This window comes from Photinus pyralis, unplaced genomic scaffold (assembly GCF_008802855.1).
Source record: "Photinus pyralis isolate 1611_PpyrPB1 unplaced genomic scaffold, Ppyr1.3 Ppyr1.4_LG9, whole genome shotgun sequence".
NCBI classification, from domain to species: Eukaryota; Metazoa; Arthropoda; class Insecta; order Coleoptera; family Lampyridae; genus Photinus; species Photinus pyralis.
In genome coordinates, this window is record NW_022170878.1 from 18,132,462 (window position 1) to 18,149,794 (window position 17,333).

The 17,333-nt window shown below is 39.0% G+C and overlaps 2 protein-coding genes across 2 annotated transcripts; both read left to right on the plus strand.

Annotated features, from left to right (window-relative positions):
- Nucleotides 1-5,600: 5,600 nt before the first annotated feature.
- Nucleotides 5,601-7,277, plus strand: LOC116181006. The gene is made up of 3 exons (XM_031501217.1): nucleotides 5,601-5,667; nucleotides 6,597-6,743; nucleotides 6,788-7,277. Exons 2-3 carry the CDS (start codon nucleotides 6,689-6,691, stop codon nucleotides 7,201-7,203), a joined length of 471 nt encoding a protein of 156 aa, XP_031357077.1. The 5' UTR covers nucleotides 5,601-5,667; nucleotides 6,597-6,688; the 3' UTR covers nucleotides 7,204-7,277.
- An 8,805-nt stretch (nucleotides 7,278-16,082) lies between these two features.
- Nucleotides 16,083-16,742, plus strand: LOC116181439. The gene is made up of 2 exons (XM_031501816.1): nucleotides 16,083-16,209; nucleotides 16,262-16,742. The coding sequence occupies exons 1-2, from the start codon at nucleotides 16,155-16,157 to the stop codon at nucleotides 16,657-16,659; spliced, it is 453 nt and encodes a 150-aa protein (XP_031357676.1). The 5' UTR covers nucleotides 16,083-16,154; the 3' UTR covers nucleotides 16,660-16,742.
- Nucleotides 16,743-17,333: the final 591 nt, after the last annotated feature.

Here is a 17,333-nt window from a genome sequence, read left to right on the forward strand (position 1 = left end):
AGAAGATCGGGGCGTGGATTCTCCCACCAAGGAAACATTCTGTTACCATGAATGTGCTCACGGGAGTATCAACAATTTGGGAGCGGTTGTACGCCCTGGGGGACTCTAATCAGACTCCTAAGCGATGTAGATGTTTTAGAAAAGAAAAAAGCACCATAGTAATGCTTGACAAGTTTTTTGTCATTCAACATTCGATTACTATAGACGTGCTTTAACTCGCTCTCCTTGCTCTTATTCAGACTATAATGGCCCGCTTCATTTATCTCATCCTGAATATGCACACGTAAAACAGTATTTATTTATCCTACTTTATTTACATTTGAAATAAAATTGCATTTCGAACCGCGAGCGTGACTATCCTCTATAGCAAAGCTCCAATCAAGGATGATCGAATAAATTGTAAATCGTAAATTAGATGTCATCCAGAGAAGTGAGCTCAGTTCACTGATCCATAATAAACTTCCAAACAAAAGAAAACTCCTAAGCCGCAGAGCACGAAATGCCATGGATTGAACAATGTGTGAAGGGCCTCGCCTTACTCGTCGTAAGCTTCTATTAGAAGTACGATACTGACTCGCCCAATCTTTCGAAAAGGAAGTGGCGGAATACCATAACATTCGCGTGTAAAACTCGACCATAACATAACATAGTTCGCAAGTTGACCAACTAAGTACTGAGGTAACAAATTAATTGAAGCCGATAGCTTATAACCCTGAAAAGGTTAAACTGGTAACAATTAAAATAGGGCTTGAACCCAAAATTAAAACCCCAAAAGAAATTAAATGTAACCCTCTATAAATAAGATGACTTAAATAATCCTAAAGCTCCTTAAAGGCTAAGATACTGAAGATTGTTTAACGACCAGTAAGGAGACTAAAGCATTCTGCATCATTCGGATCTGTCGACTGGGGTTTTCCCACATGTGAATTCTGTTAGGAAAAAGTTTTTGGAAGGGAGCGACTTTTCTTTGGAATACTCCCCAGCATACGAAGGGCTGATGACCTTATCTCAATGGTTACCATGACAGTGTCATCGGTATTACCAAGTCTTCCACTACTGAGAGTACTGCTGGGGGTATTCAATACACCCCGGACCCCGGTGCGACGCCCTCCACACAGAAACCTCCAATGTTTAGCAGTCATTTACGAGAAAATACCATCGAACTTACTCTAATCTTGTGGGCGAACGTAATACCAGGGGGCGGGGTGGGGGTCGATGGGGCGTATGAAATACTCCCCAGCCAAGACCAGTACTAGAGGTAACACAGAAGTTCCCTTTTGCTGAGAGCAGTGCAGGGGGAGGATCCTCAGACCCTTTGGTGCTGTTTTTTTTCTGAAAAACGTTAAGTACCAGACAACGCCATCATCACGATCCTGTGGAGTATCCCTTCTTTTTTAAAGGACTATGGGTTTGATCACTTTACCATTCTTCTTTTCAACCACATGTTAACTAATTTGACCTTTATTTATGCAAGATCCCGTTATGAGAAGTGGCCACCCCTTTTCTTACCAAATCCCTTGTTTAGCCATGTCGAAGCCTTCTCTTAAAACACAATTCGCCATCGCAATCTTAAAACGAGAAACTTCTGAAACGAACCATATGGTCTGCACTACTTAAAAATCAAGCGTCCACAGCTACAACAAAAGACGAGGCCGATCTTATCTTTTTTAATACTTGAATGATAAAGATAAAGTTCTAATTGCCCTTAAAAGCACGGTAATGAATTGAAAATACAAATGCCAGAAAAATGAGATTACCTTATTTGACGGTAATTAAGCGATCTAAATCTCCGGTGAATTCACTTCTTCGATTGGTTAGTGTCCATAGCGCTACCAATCCCGAACCGCTGTTTATTATCTCAAAAACAAAGAGATGAGAATTTTCCATTATGACTTTACCTCATGATGAGATGAGGCTGCAGCATTATATCCCTTTGAAGACGGATGTAGTTTGATGCAGCAAGCCGACTTCAATGCGCCCTTTGAAGACGGATGTAGTTTGATGCAGCAAGCCGACTTCAATGCGCGACTGACGATTAGAAGCAATTAAAATAACAAAGACGCCAATGACACATATTTCGTTCACTTCAATCATCCAGATAAATTCTTCATGTTAACGAAAACTAATAGTTGTTTCGGAAGACACATTTTCTACAGGTTAAAAATGCTATTGTACTTATTTTTCAGGGTAAATCGAAACCGTCCTAATGCACCCGTTACAAAGGTCCAGTTTCCTTGAATCCCCTGGACCTTTCAGAATCTTTAAATTCTTCCTTTTTTTGTAATTGATCGTATTCTTCAGATCAGGCTACTTCAAATCTGTCACTGGAACACATACAGCATTGGACAGACTTTCAAGGACGTTTGAGTACCACAAGACAAGGCAAATTTTCGGTCTCCATTGCAGATTCTAGAAGGCTATTAAGGTCCCCTGAAGGCGTTTGAACAAGTTTGAAAACGTAACAGGATTCTTTAACGCCCTTAAAGAATTGCAACTCTTCAGTAGCTTCTATTACGTCATTTTGAGGCTGCTGCATAGTTGAAACGCCCTCGGTCTCTTCTAAAGAGAGAAGAAAAAGGCTAGTGAGAGGCTTGAAGAGCTTTGGTAACCTTTAAGGGTGTTGTAATATCCGAATATTAAAGATACATTAAGACTACACAATCCCAAAAACCTTGGGGTGCCTTTACGAAAGAGTCTCACAATGTCTTCAGGGTTAATGATTAATGGACTTTTATTGGTATGTCGAAGACTTTTTCCTCTATTTAAGAAAAAAATTTCAAAGGCTTATGCAAGTTTTTGAGAGTTTTTCGCGTTTAAGGGCCATATTGAAGAATCTCCAAATGTAAAACTCTCAAGAGCATCATCAAACCCGAACGTTCAGATTTTAAGGGTCTTCAAAAACTTTAGTCTTAGAAACAGAGCTTTTCAAAAACTTTAAAACGCTTAAGGAACCATTATGGCCAATTACCTATCATCAAGATCTGTATTTTTCCTAAAAAGAGTTTCAAAGAGAATTCCGAGCCTTCGATTTAAGGCATTTTCCAGCTTTTAAGGTTATAAGAGCATTTTACAAGGATAGCAAGTTACATAAATTAATTTTCATGGAACCTTGAGAGACCTATGGTTCGCTTTATAGTCCTTAACACGTTTCTTCTGAAAACGTTACTCCCTTTGAAAAACGATCGGGTATAATCTCGAGTAAGGTCATCAAGGGCACAAAGGACTTTTGCAACGTTTCTAGTTACTTATTCTAAGTTTTTTTTAATTCAGACATTAATAGACTTTTCCAAGAGCTTTTGTTTTTTTAAAAATAATCTTTAGAAAAACCTTTTAATCCTTTAAAAAATATTATAGATCTTTTAAAATCTTTCTTCAAAGTTATGAGGTTTTCCAAAAGCTGACTGCCTCTTTTGAAAACATTCGACTGTCGAATGACACAATGGAGAGCAATTCGAGCAAAAATTTTGACGACAATCGAAAGTCGAAATTGAGTAAATTATGCGCAGAAACGTTTTGGAAACCTAACTATTCAAAATGGGTGTAACGTTTTATATGGAAGTGCAAATTATTTACATGAATTTGGTTTGGATGACCACACGTAACGATTATGGGCCCTCTCGAATTGAAGTGATCCTAATCCTAATGCTGCATTTGTGATTGGTAAAAATCAATACGTCGGCGAACCCCAAAGGTAGATAAAAAGAGACGAGCTCGTAACATTTAAGAGTCGCTTAGAATCTGTTCGGGACGTTAAAAACGCGGAACGGAATAGAATAGGAGGCGTTTAACGGCATTACCGAGATAAATCGCAAATATATTTCCCAAATCGATATAAATAACTGCACTTTAATGTTTGAACATCTGCCGTAGATAACCGACGTAATCCGATAAAGCCGCTCGGATTGGGGTTGATCTTACCCCTGGGACGACGTCGAGTAGTTACAGCGCACTTTGATCTTTCGCCCGTCTACCAGGATTGCAACCGCAGATACCGTTAGGGAAACCCTTAAAATGCACAGGGCCGCGGATGTATTGATAAAGAAAAATATTGCACCAATTCGAAGTGAAAACGAGAAATCACCCCCCTTTTCTCCATCATTAGAAATGTATAGCGCGGGAAAATACCGTCGCGTCGACAAACATTTCCACAATACGCGACGTTCTCTGACAAAGGAACTCATTTAAACGTTATCTGAACGCGATCTTAAATTTCTTTTGCAATTCTTTTATAAACTGTTACCCTTATCTTCGAAATGATTTATGGAAGCGCTTTAAAATAAAATTACAGCGCGGTATATCAAAAGGCGGTTGTCCATTTGAATTGCGATAACGGCGGAGAGTGCAGTTTATGTCGTGCTCTAAGGCGAAGTAAATTCACGTAAGTGATAAGATTCTGCCAAAGTGCAGTATCAGTTGGAAACTACGTAATTTATAAATTTGTTTGTCTCATAAATTCATACGTTACGACCTGTTAGGACGAAGAGCATTGTAACTATAATCAGTGGCAGAAGCGCTTAAGAGTCTAAGGATGGAAAAACAAACCTGATCTTGGCGCTAACCTTTGAAATAACTGGCATTTGTAAGTTCTGTTCAGAAACTGCGGAGTTTTACGGTCTAGATAATGTCCCGAAGACGGTACGTGTTGGATATTCAGTAAACATAATATGGGTGATGATCCTGTGAACTTTGTATAATCTCTAAATTCCGCAGATCCTTCAGATGCTGTAGATCTCTACAATTATGCTGTTCCTGTAACCTTTGCAGCTCCTTGGTGAAGTCGAGGCCACCACGGTTTAATAATACAATTCCACTAGCAATAATTTCGGCACCATATATAAATTTCGGGATATGCATTCAGGATTCCCCTAGGTCAAGTCTCGTATTCGTGGTATATGAAGTTGGTAGGAGGGGACAATGGTCCGGAAGATGCCATTAGATTTACTTAAAGTTCCGCTCAGATTGAAGAAATTTCATTACTAGATTTATACGGCTTCAGCTTCCCTAATGTCAAGGTGCGTCTTTGTTGATAACGGATTAATTATTTCAGAGATAAAAGTGCCCAACGTCGCTTACGTAATGAATGCGTAGAATATTTTATTTCCCAATAATATATTTTTGCGTGATTGTAAATTGAAATTAACTTACCGCTGCTGAAGTTTACGATGGAAAACCACTCGTTATGGGAAAATTCAGTTGTTCACTGCTGGAGGTTCCAGACCCCCACACCCTGTGGTTCTACATTTTTCCCTAAAACGTGTAGAGACGTTGTCACTTGAACAATAATGATTGAAAATTCCATTGGACTGAGTTTTGAGGTAGAACGTATCACCGGGGGTCTCGATGGTACGGAATCCCCCACAGCAAACGAAGGTTATTATAGTTGTAGGGTGCGTTTTAGGCAGAGCTGGGCACTGTTCGCGAGCGGAAGAAGCGCTCCAAGCACTTTTCGAAGCGGCCGTTTGGTGCTCGATACTCGAGCGTTTACTGAAAGTGCTCGGTGCTCGAGCGCTTTTTTTCTGCTCGTGAGCGGTTTTTCCACTTATGAGCGCTGGGGTTGTGTGTGACGGGCCTTTGTTTAGTCGCCTCCTGCGACACACAGTGGCTCTGCGGTACAGTTACGTGTCGCCATTTATAATTGGCTGCTATGTTACAGGCAGTCACAATCGGGTGAGCAACTATAATTAATCAAGATCGATTATTGCATTTTCGGTTAATCGAATTTCTAATAATCCGGACACAAAACCTAATAATTTGTTAATAAAAAAGATTATTTTTGTAATTTGGTATCGATTATGTAAATAATTTGCACCTTCATCCTTTACTTTATATAATTCTTACTAATTCAGTAACAATTTAATTGAAACATTTCGCAAAGCTTATACAAACTTTTTTATCAATGTACGACAAAATAAGTAGCTATCAGTATTTGCGCTACTTAATTATTTGCACGTGTCATATTTAGTGATGTCTCGTAATCTTATTATTATTATGGTTAAATAATATTACATAAATGTTTTGTTTATTACATGATTTGATTGGTCTCCTCGAGGGAGGTGTACCTGATTTATTGTAATTAAAGTTAGGCAAAATATCTACACGAAAGCGATTACTTGGTTATCGATTTTCCGATTATCGAATAATCGATTATTGATTATATCTTGCTACTTTTACTACTTTAAGCTACAGTTCATACAATTCGTGGTAGTGGGCATCATCTTCGCCGAGAGTCTACATTGAGACATTGTGCAACTGTTGTATAAACAAGCTTTGTTAACATATACTTAACGTATTTGTGTTTGAACACGTTGTTGGCGTGTTGAGAAATAAGCTTATTTGATAAAAGGCTTTTGCGTTTTATCTGCCTATTGCACAATGGCCACCAAGTGATAAAACTGGGAGTGGTACATTTTAAAGCACTTCCCTTGTGCTCTTGCATTGAGCCCTTCATGGAGATTACAAACTGAACCATTGGGTTTGGGTAAATCAATTTGTCTGATTGAACTGTTCGCATTTCTTGTCGTTTCGGCACTATTGGCTTAGCTGCTTGTGAAAAAAAAACAGATAAGATCTCAAGATTTACCAACCATTGTTTATAGTGGCGCAATGTAGCGTTGTAAAATACGTACGTAGACATTTTTTGGGTATAAAACTGGAGGAGAGACCGGTAGTGGGCAGTCAGCCTCCAACCATGAAGCTTTTCCTTGCAACACTTTCTCTCGTGCTGTTCTTCAGCAACGTTCAAGGTAAGAACTTTTACTTTTCGGTTCTATCTACATAGACATTTTAGGTGAACTCGATTTTGGCGATGGGCTCCAGCAAATTCTTCGTTGCGCAGCTCAGAAGGCCACTTCGCTACTACCAGACGAGATTGCAGCCATTATGACTAAAGCGAGTGTGTTAAAGATCTGCCAGACCGCCGAGACGGCCGTGGATGTCGGCAAGCTCTTGGAGTGTCTCATAACGAATCTTCAGAGCGCCCTCACGGATCTTGCAAAAAAAATGTTGGCGTTGGGTCCACTTGTTGGAGGTTTACTGCTTGTTGTTTTAACTTTGCTTGATAAGGTCTTAGGGGGGGTCTTGCAACTCCTTCTTACGCTATTGGATATTCCCAGTATTTCGGAATGTATACAGAAGCAACCACTTCTGTGTGGCCTATTGGGTAAGCTGCCACTCATTAAGGACCTATTAAGATGCACCCAGTGAGTGTTGAGCGCTTGATTTATTTTACCATTATTTTATGTAGCATGTCAGTTTACAAATTGTAAAAAAAATGATAACTAACAGAAAATTGTAAATTTTATTCTAAGTTTATTCCAATGTACATATTAAAAAGTAGAGTCAGCAAAGAAAGTGTGTTTTTTAAATATTAATCTTATAATAACTAATTGAAAAAATCCCTACTACTCAACTAAATTAATATTACTGAATCTTAAAACACGTTTCACACGTATAAGATCGTAGACGCCAAGAAGTGAGCTCAATTTTCGCATCCAAATCCTGCAAATAATCAAAAGAAAACCTCCCAAGCCGCAGGACTCTGTGTATGATCAACTGAATAATGCCTGAAGGGCCTCATAATCTGCCTCTATGGAAGTACGGTATTTAATTGGCCAATCTCGTCAGAAGAACGTGGCTGCCTACAATAAGATTCCCGTAGCTTAACCGAGATCGCAAAAATAATAAAGGAGTAAGTACAGAAGTTACCAAAAAAGGGACAAAAATTAAGCCGGATGTCGGTTTTTTATTTTAATCCAAAAAGATTAAAAGACGAAATCGCATATTTTAGTGCATGTATTAACACTAGAAGCCCCAAGAGGGGTTAATTGACTACATTTAAGATTTAAATTTGTGTAACACCCTTAATTTTGGCAACATAAGTTTGTAGTTTGGCGACTTCTTCTTATTTAGGCACTAGATTAATTAAATGAAAAAGTACCATTGTAATTGTGGAAAATTTTTTAAAAATCAAAAAAACAAAGGTAACCTCTTCGTTCATGTCACAAAATGTCAATATCTCTTAAATAAGAGGGCTAATTATAGATTGATGTAACAATCGTCGATGGAAGAAAAGTACACTTCAAAAAAATGAAATGGAAATGGCGGTACTTCCGATAAACAATAAAAACCCAATTATATCCTCCCTACGAGTTAAAGGAGAATTCGTTCACTAATTATTCCAGAATCCACAATTTAATGAATCCAATTAGCAGAGATTAATAAAATGTGAATGATGGCAGTTAAAATTCCATACGTTCTCAACTAAAGCTTCACCTGTTTAATTAAAATGAGTACATCTTGTCACGCCTCACAAAAGGAATATGAATGTGGACAATACATAACCACAAAATGCGCCTTAAAATGGCGTGGTTAAAATTACAACAGATGGAGCCCTCTATTCAAAAGTTACAAGGATCTTTAAAGTGAACACTAATAATGCTTAAAATTAAGAAAGTAAAACGTTACATCGTTAAGTTAAAGTTTTAGTTTTTACCCAATTGGGGTGAGTTGCCTGTGCTAATTTCCTTTACCACTCCATTTAATGTTTTTGACGATAAAATTAGAGGTAAGTAATGGTAAGACTTAAAACAAAAATGAAGATACGGTCCACTCCACAACATTGGTCGTTTGAGTCGGATGTCGGTTTTTTTATACTTTAATCCAAACAGATAAAAGATGCCAAACCGCATATTTTAGTGCGTGTATTAGCACTCGAAGCCCCAAGAGGGGTTAATTGACCACATTTAAGATTTAAATTTGTGTAACACCCTTAATTTTGGCAAGATAAGTTTGTAGTTTGGCGACTTCTTCTTATTTAGGCACTAGATTAATTATATGAAAAAGTACCAGTGTAATTGCGGAAAATTTTTAAAAAATCAAAGGTAACCTCTTCGTTCATGTCACAAAATGTCTATATCTTTTAAATAAGAGGGCTAATTATAGATTAATGTAACAATCGTCGATGGAAGAAAAGTACACCTCAAAAAAATAAAATCAAATGACGATACTTACGGTAAAGAAGAAAAACGCAATTATATCCTCCCAACGGAGTTAAAGGAGAATTCGTTCACTAATTATTCCAGAATCCCCAATTTAATTAATCCAATTACCAGAGATTAATAAAATATGGATGATGGCAGATAACATTCCATACGTTCTCAACTAACGCTTCAGCTGTTTAATTAAAATGAGTACACTTTGTCACGGCTCACAAAAGAAAGAGGTGTATGAATGTGGGCAAGCGATAACCACTAATCACGGCGCCGGAAACTCCGCCCTAAAATAGCGTGGTTAAAATTATGACAATAAATCGAGCCCTCTATTCAAAAGTTACAAGGATCTTTAAAGTGAACACTAATAATGCTTAAAATTAAGAAAGTAAACCGTTACACCGTTAAGTTAAAGTTTTAGTTTTTACCTAATTGGGGTGAGTTTCCTATGTTAATTTCCTTTACCACCCCATTCAACGTAAATAACAAATACATTTTAAAAAATAACAAACATTTAAGTAGTAACGATAATTAACGAACTTCAATACAATGTAGTAAAACATAGATGTCGGAAATACAAAAATCAGGGTCCATTGACCACTCGTGGGGCCCTTAAGGGGGTAAGCTTGGGTCTTCTAGTTGTATTTGTCGTTTATCTCCGAAATTTAGGATTATCTTCAAAGTTAAACGGATGTTAAACATGTCGTTTAATAAAAATGTAAATTTGTAACGGATACATAAACCCCTTACCTCCGCAACCCACATACATCCAAAACCATCTATCCCTTTACGACTTATTTAATTAAGGTCACCAGCATACTCAAGGAGGGCGTCATCCGTAAACCTCACTTTTAGTAATTAAACAGTGGGTGCTAAAGAATTAAACCACTCACCGTAATCATGACCGAAGCGATGGTATTTTGGAGGTTGTGGGTTCGAATCCCGCAGCCAGACTGTTTGAGATTTTGACAGAGGGTTTTCAGGCGTACGTAGCTTCACTTTGAAATCTACAATGCGAATACCAGAGAACTCTGCTCCTTCCGTTCCCGTTCTCTGGCTCTCACAGGAAACCTTGAGCCTCCGCTTTTCCCGCCCAACTAGAAGGCCTCAAAATTTCACAGCACACGAGATCAAAGACACGAAGAGACCCAAGCACCGATTACCCTGACCATAGATCAACTCCAAGTCTTGATCAACCAGTCCAAGGAGACTACGATGAAGGTATCTAGAGGATCGTTCTCGAAGTGCCCGGCAAAATTCAAGGGAGGTGCAGAAGACGTCCACGCCTTCCTCGGCGCAGTCACAGTATACAAAGATTGCGAGTGCGTCACTGAGGACAACGCCCCAAATGCTCCTGCCAGGGGTGAAAGAAACCAGCACGAAGCCGTCGACCTCCTCAAAGAGAACTTCGACCCTACCATGCCAACCCAGCGACTCCTACGAAAGTTCTTCGCAACGGGTCATGGAGAGGAGCGCAAAACGCGCACTGAACGCAAAGATTCCCAAATAGACGCTTTCCAGGCGAGCATGGTCTACGGCCTACTCTACCACAGAATCCTCCAGAAGCTCACCAAAGACATGTGCACATGTGTTGAACTCAGCCACTGAGATAAGGAAGCTTACTGCACTTTCTACCAGTTCTCCGATCACACGAGAGAAGAATGCCGCAAGAATCAGGCTAAACAATCGGAAGTCACAACGTCTGTCCCGCTACGATAAGTCAGTCCACTGTCAGGACACCGACACGAAACTCCGGCATCGCCTGTGTGCCGGAAACGGGAAGTCATTCGCAACCAACGTCGGAAGTGCACGCCTTCAACCACCGGTCCCTATGAAGAGGTACGCATGTTCTTCACGGACCCAGCACCACTCCAAACAACCCTCAGACCAAGGCCTACAATGGAGTTTAAAATAGAGCAGACAAGCGGTAGTGCTCGACCAAGCCTTACCGGCTCGTGGTTATACAACCTCCTTAAGACCCGAGGTTACCCGTGGACGTACGGAAGTGATCCGGACTTCATTCCCCGTCCTCCCACAAGCTAAAAATCACACGCTGCTCGGCATGGACTTTATCTAGGATGCCGGTCTTATCCTGAACTTCCCCCACAAGTGCTACTGACCCCGGAGAAGTGTATTCGCTCGCGAGAGATCCAATTCAACTTTTCGCAGCCACGATACCGTTGGTTCCCATTGAAATGTCCACTCCGTACGAGAATGCCGCTAAGCCACAACGGCACGACGAACCGAAGTTCTGAAAACCCGCATGATTATCTGAAAGGTTCGCTTTATCCGATTAGCGCAGGTTAATTAACGCAGTCGATCGTGGAAGTATTTTGGCTCCTCAAACAATCGACATTTAATCCAGAATCTTCCTAGTACGATTACCTTTTGTTGTGTGTAAATGATCGGGCAATGAACTTTTTTATTTATATCGACTGCATTCAAACTAGTTTTCCACCTTCGCAATACGAGTTATTATTAGAGTACTTAAACAGGCCAAACGACTTCAAATGAACCTTGTAACTGGTTAATTCTTCACTTCCGAATTAGTGTGTATTTGACGAAATTTTCGCGGATCTTTCGGAATTCAATCTACGGCCCTTCTCGAATTTAGGCTCGTGAACAGCTTTTCTTTCGTGTATCATAGACAAAATGATTCACATCCACTTTTAGACATACGTAATTGCCGGTGACTAATATCCTCTAAGAATCTCCCCGCCTTTAAAACGTTTTTAAAAGGTGTTCTCTCAGAGGGTTGTTTAAACCCTTTCCGGAACTCCTTCGACATTCAACCGTTGCTTTCGATACTCTATTGGCACTTATCAGAGAGTATTGGTCCCTTCACAGGGTTTTGTAGGGTCTACTTACTTCAGAGAGGACCTGGGGACGTCAGAATTGTTTGTGTTGAATCTATTTTCACCGGAGATGTTTCAATTGTAGCGTACGAGGTACTTGTCCAGGGACTGTTTGAATGCGCAGTTGCGAACGCCGATAAGGTGACTCCTGAGGAGATTGGTGAAATGCTGAATACAGTAGAATTACTAACTGAATGCCGTCCCAAAGATGGCATGGACGCCGATTTCGTCACGATCCTACGGTGTGGCCAGGCGAATATTGATAATGAGCTTAAAAGAGCTAAGTTTTTCTTCGTGGGCTGGGATCCAATTACAATCGTAATAAAGCGTTTAAAAAATATGATAGAAAACATAAAGAAACTGGTTCTTGAGGTATTCGCTATTCCTGATGTTCTGGATTGTGTAAAGCGACAAACTTACCTGTGTATAGAATGGAGCCGAATACCATTTATTAAGGAAGTACCTGATTTTAAATGCCCTTAGTCGTTATTGTACCGTGGATAATGTCAGATCACAATTTATTTGTAAAAAACAATGATTCCCAAAGAATATTAAAACCAAACAAAGAATTGTCTATTTGTTTATGCATATCTAGAGTTCACTGGACTCGAATCAATACTTAAGCAGAATTGTCTCTTCTTACGAACATTACGTAATTGCCATTTGCTAAAAATCGCAGTGCATTATTTCCCTCCCTGCTTTCACTTCAAATCTCACAAATAATTTGTAAAAACTCTCAACAGTATAATAATGTTGTGTTTTTGTAAACAAATACTGTAAACACCGTGTTGGCCATCCCAATGTCATAGGCGCGATAGTGTTTTGTTCTTTGCGTAGTAATCAAAATCACCTCCTTACTCAACAATGATGGAGTAAGTTACAGAACTTCACAATCATTCACAAAATGTAAAATGATATCTAGAATTTTGCATCTGGAGGCGCTTAAAGGTAGTAGCCGTGTCATCCGGGAACCCGAATAACACCATCACCTTGGTTACCCTGTGCCCTTTCGGAAACCCGCTATCCCAGGGCTTAATAAGAGGGATGGTCCTCTCCAACCAGTCCAACGTCCATTGGTCTTCGCATTCGGTCATAATGACACCCAGCCGAAATCTTCCAGCCGACAGATGGCGCCTAAGTATACCAGTTAATCTCAAACTATAAATTACAGTGAGTACAACTCGTTAAACAAAATCTCAACGGTATTATGTTTCTATAAAGAAATACTGTAGGTATCTCGTTGGTCATCCTATACTCATAGGCGCGTTAGATTGTCATTTTGTGAAGTTGGAAAGTAAAAACGGCAAAAACCCGATCTGTGCTCCATCGCTGATTTGCATTTACGAGTGCAAGTCTAAAGACTTGATAATAGAATAACAATAGTGCAGTGTCTTGAATTTCTAGTCTTGTCTACTTCGCTAATCAAGTTACCAATTATAAAGGAAGAGAGCTTTCTGTTTTGGCTTTCAATTGCCTTATTAACCTCCTAGAGCCTCGAAGGCATCATTGAATCCCACAGCACCACTTTCACAGCAACCAAAAGCTCATTCAACAATGGCAATTTTCATTGGAAGGTCTCCAGGTCGCCGTACCGAAAATCTCTTGGGCATGTCCAAGAGGCTTATGAGCGCAAAGAGGAATTTGATGCATTACTGAGACACTTATGATCGAAATCGTGCCTTTTTGGGGAGAAATGTCGTGCTAAAACGAAGTTTGAAGGAATCTTTTACTGTTTACAGACTAATAGGTTAAAATACGAACAAAATTGGAAATTTTAAACCAGCAAAATTAAATTGTGTAATCCTACAAACAAAGAAAGGGATCTTATTTGAACTTCAAATCAAAGACGCCATTCATTTTACGAAACCTGAGATTTTGTATCGAATGTCCTTTCCGATAGCCTGTTTGCCGTTAAACGCCCGGAAATGAAATCAAAGCGGCAACGTTGACTTAAATTTGAAACCGAGAGTATAATGTAGTAGTATAATTTGTATTTCAAATATAGGTCTTTGCATTTTGATCAGTTACCTATCTAATACAAGGCGATCAAAAATGAGTTGCTGTCGAGTCACCTTTGGAATTTTTGTTTACATGGGAAATCGTACTTCACTTGAACTTCCAAAGGCGACACGACAGCAACTCATTTTTGATCACCCGTTAGTTAATAGTCAGGCAGGCAGTGTATAACCTTCCTTTTTTACCAAAAATCGACTGCATCAAAATTTCTCGGGAAAACACTTTTTCTTATTAATTTTGGTGCGTAGAATCCAAAACAATTCGTACTTTTTCGATCAGACTTCTCAATCAAAAGTTATAGACTAGAAACCAATTTCGAAAGAAAATTCAAAGGGCTGTAACTTTTGAACTAGTAGCCCAATCTTGGAACTGTTTGAAATTATGGATTCTACAGGCCACATTCTATAAGAAAATTTTTTTCCGGGTCGATCTGAGACAATTTTTTTTTCGGGCCTCAAAAAAAGGCAGTGTATAACCTTCCTTTTTTACCAAAAATCGACTGCACCAAAATTTCTCGGGAAAACACTTTTTCTTATTAATTTTGGTGCGTAGAATCCAAAACAATTCGTACTTTTTCGATCAGACTTCTCAATCAAAAGTTATTGAGACTAGAAACCAATTTCGAAAGAAAATTCAAAGGGCTGTAACTTTTGAACTAGTAGCCCAATCTTGGAACTGTTTGAAATTATGGATTCTACAGGCCACATTCTATAAGAACATTTTTTTCCGGATCGATCGGAGACAATTTTTTTTTTGGGCTCAAAAAAAGGCAGTGTATAACCTTCCTTTTTTACCAAAAATCGACTGCACCAAAATTTCTCAGGAAAACACTTTTTCTTATTAATTTTGGTGCGTTGAATCCAAAACAATTCGTACTTTTTCGATCAGACATCTCAATCAAAAGTTATAGACTAGAAACCAATTTCGAAAAAAAATTCAAAGGGCTATAACTTTTGAACTAGTAGCCCAATCTTGGAACTGTTTGAAATTATGGATTCTACAGGTCACATTTAGGGAATGCAATACCGGGATCCCGAAATACCAGGATCCCGCAGCATTTTTGCGGGATTAATCCCGAACATAAATGGAGCGGGATCCCGCGGGATTTGCGGGACTGAGGAATTTGTCGACCAAGTGGACGACTCGGTTTACTTTGATAATGAAGCGCATAACGGAGAAGTTATTTTTTATATAATTGTTAAATTTTGTCGTTAAAAATTTACTATGATTTTTGAGGCACTTTAGAAGTTCACCTTTTTGTGCTTTACAGGTGAGGTTTTTTTGAGTTCTAAGTTAGGCCGAAGGTACTTTTTTGTTAAATATTGTGATAATTAGCGACTTATTTTAATGCAGAAGTTAAACGCATAGAATTGCTTAGTTGCCAATTTATTTAAAGTTTTGCGGGATCCCGCAAATACCGGGATTGAGATTTTGCTGCGGGATTGCATTCCCTACTTCCGGCTAAATGCGGTCCGACAGACCGAGCTTTTCGTGTATGGGGACCTCCAATACTTCATGTATACGTTTTATGTTGCTATTTGAATGGTAATGGTTCGCGTCGCGGGCTCTTAGAATATTAAATAATTGATATATAAATATAAATCACATATACAATACATGAGGTTAAAAGCCAATTCCAAAACAAAGAAATGCTTGGTTTACAAGCAGGTCGAAGTAAAATGTAACTTTACAACGGGTGATTCACCCTTGATGCAATAACACATTTTTGTTAAAAGCAAATGGAAAATTGCATGTCCATAACTTTTAAACTACGGAACATGTGCAAATTATTGAATTGCAACTCATTCTAAACCAAAGAGATTTTGTTAGTAGGGTCTCGCCCCTGGGACAGATAACTTGTCCCTCGTGCGGAGTATTCAAGCCTAAAGTTCAAACCTTTTAATGTATACATCAGGAGCTATTGAATCTTCGGAAACTACAAGAATAGTAGAATCTCCTTGCTTTTAAAAGGTTTTCCAATACCCTCAAAGGGTTGGTTAAACCCTTTCCGGAACTTCGGCATTTAGCTTATAGAGCTCTATTGGTACTTATCAGGAAGTATAGGTCCTTTGCCAGGTGTCTATAGAGTCTCCTTACTTTAGACTTTACGTGGGGACGTCAGAATTTTTCTCGTGTTTCTTATCGTTGCGGCAACATTGTCTTAGTGACAACACCACTCACTTGTGAAAAAATCATGACTCGGTTGAGACCTTGACTGAGATGGCGCTTATCATCGTAGATACCTTTAAAGTATAAATACAGCGGATGTGCTACCAGTGCGCGTTAATCTTCGAACATGAAGTTACTCTTCGAAGGAAGTTTTTTCGTGCTGCTCCTCTGCACCGCGCAAGGTATCAGCTTTCTTGTGTAATTCTATTTTCACCGGAGATGTTTCAATTTTAGCGTACGAGGTACTTATCCAGGGACTATTTGATTGCGCAGTTGCGAACGCCGACAAGGTGCCTATGGAGGAGGTTGGTCAACTGGTGAATACCGTGCATTTGATAATTGAATGCGAGCCCGATGACGGTATAGCAGAGAATTTCGAGAAGATCCTACGGTGTGCCCAGGCGAATGTTCTGAATTCGCTTAACAGGCTTAAGTATTCCTTCGTGGGCTGGGTTATAATTCCATGGACCCTGCAGCGTGTTAAAAATATTTTAGACAAAGTAGAGAATGTGGTTCTTCATGTAATCACTATTCCTGGTGTTATAGATTGTTTAAAGCAACAACCAGATCTGTGTAAAAGATGGATCCGAATACCATTTACGAACATCGTACCTGATTTTACGTGCTCTTAGTGAGTGCCGACTTTTTACTGCACCATGGTCTTATAAAGTATGTCACAGTTTGTAAGGAAAATGCCTCCTAAAGAATAAAAAAACCAAACAAAAATCCTCTATTTATTTATGCATATTTACGGCTCACTGGACAATTATAGACGTAACTATATTTAAACCCGAATTGTTTCTCCAATTAAAGTAATATCAGTTGAGGTCAATGATTTTGATTTTTTGATTCGTGGATAGGATTTGGAATTCTGTTACTTATTGCGCTGTCAAATCTCACAAATGATTAAAGAAATCCCAACAGTATATTGCGTCTCTATAAACCAATACGGTAAATATCTGGTTGGGCATCCAAAAGTCATAGGCGCGATAGAGTTTCGATCCCTGCGTAGTAGTTTGTGGTAAAAACCGTGTCATTTTTTGTGTAGTATAAGCATGTATATAGTCCATGTTGGCTCATAACTTCTACTTTAACTAGATAAGACCAATATTAAAATAATCCGTAGCTTGATCTACTTCGCTAATCAAACTATCGATTACCTTTACCTTTAACCTTTAAACTAGGTTGATACAAGTATAGTGTAGGGAATTACAAACTAATTGCACTTACTCTTCAAACAATGTGAGCATAAGAGCCATATTAACGCACTATAAACACAAAGAAGACAAAGACCTCATCACTGGTT

Excerpts from the sequence above, each read along its gene's own strand:
- LOC116181006 (XM_031501217.1), top strand. The coding sequence starts at position 6,689 with ATGAAGCTTTTCCTTGCAACACTTTCTCTCGTGCTGTTCTTCAGCAAC. Across the intron at positions 6,744-6,787 it reads GTTCTTCAGCAACGTTCAAG|GTGAACTCGATTTTGGCGAT; the intron begins GTAAGAACTTTT and ends TAGACATTTTAG.
- LOC116181439 (XM_031501816.1), top strand. The coding sequence starts at position 16,155 with ATGAAGTTACTCTTCGAAGGAAGTTTTTTCGTGCTGCTCCTCTGCACC. Across the intron at positions 16,210-16,261 it reads GCTCCTCTGCACCGCGCAAG|CGTACGAGGTACTTATCCAG; the intron begins GTATCAGCTTTC and ends TTTCAATTTTAG.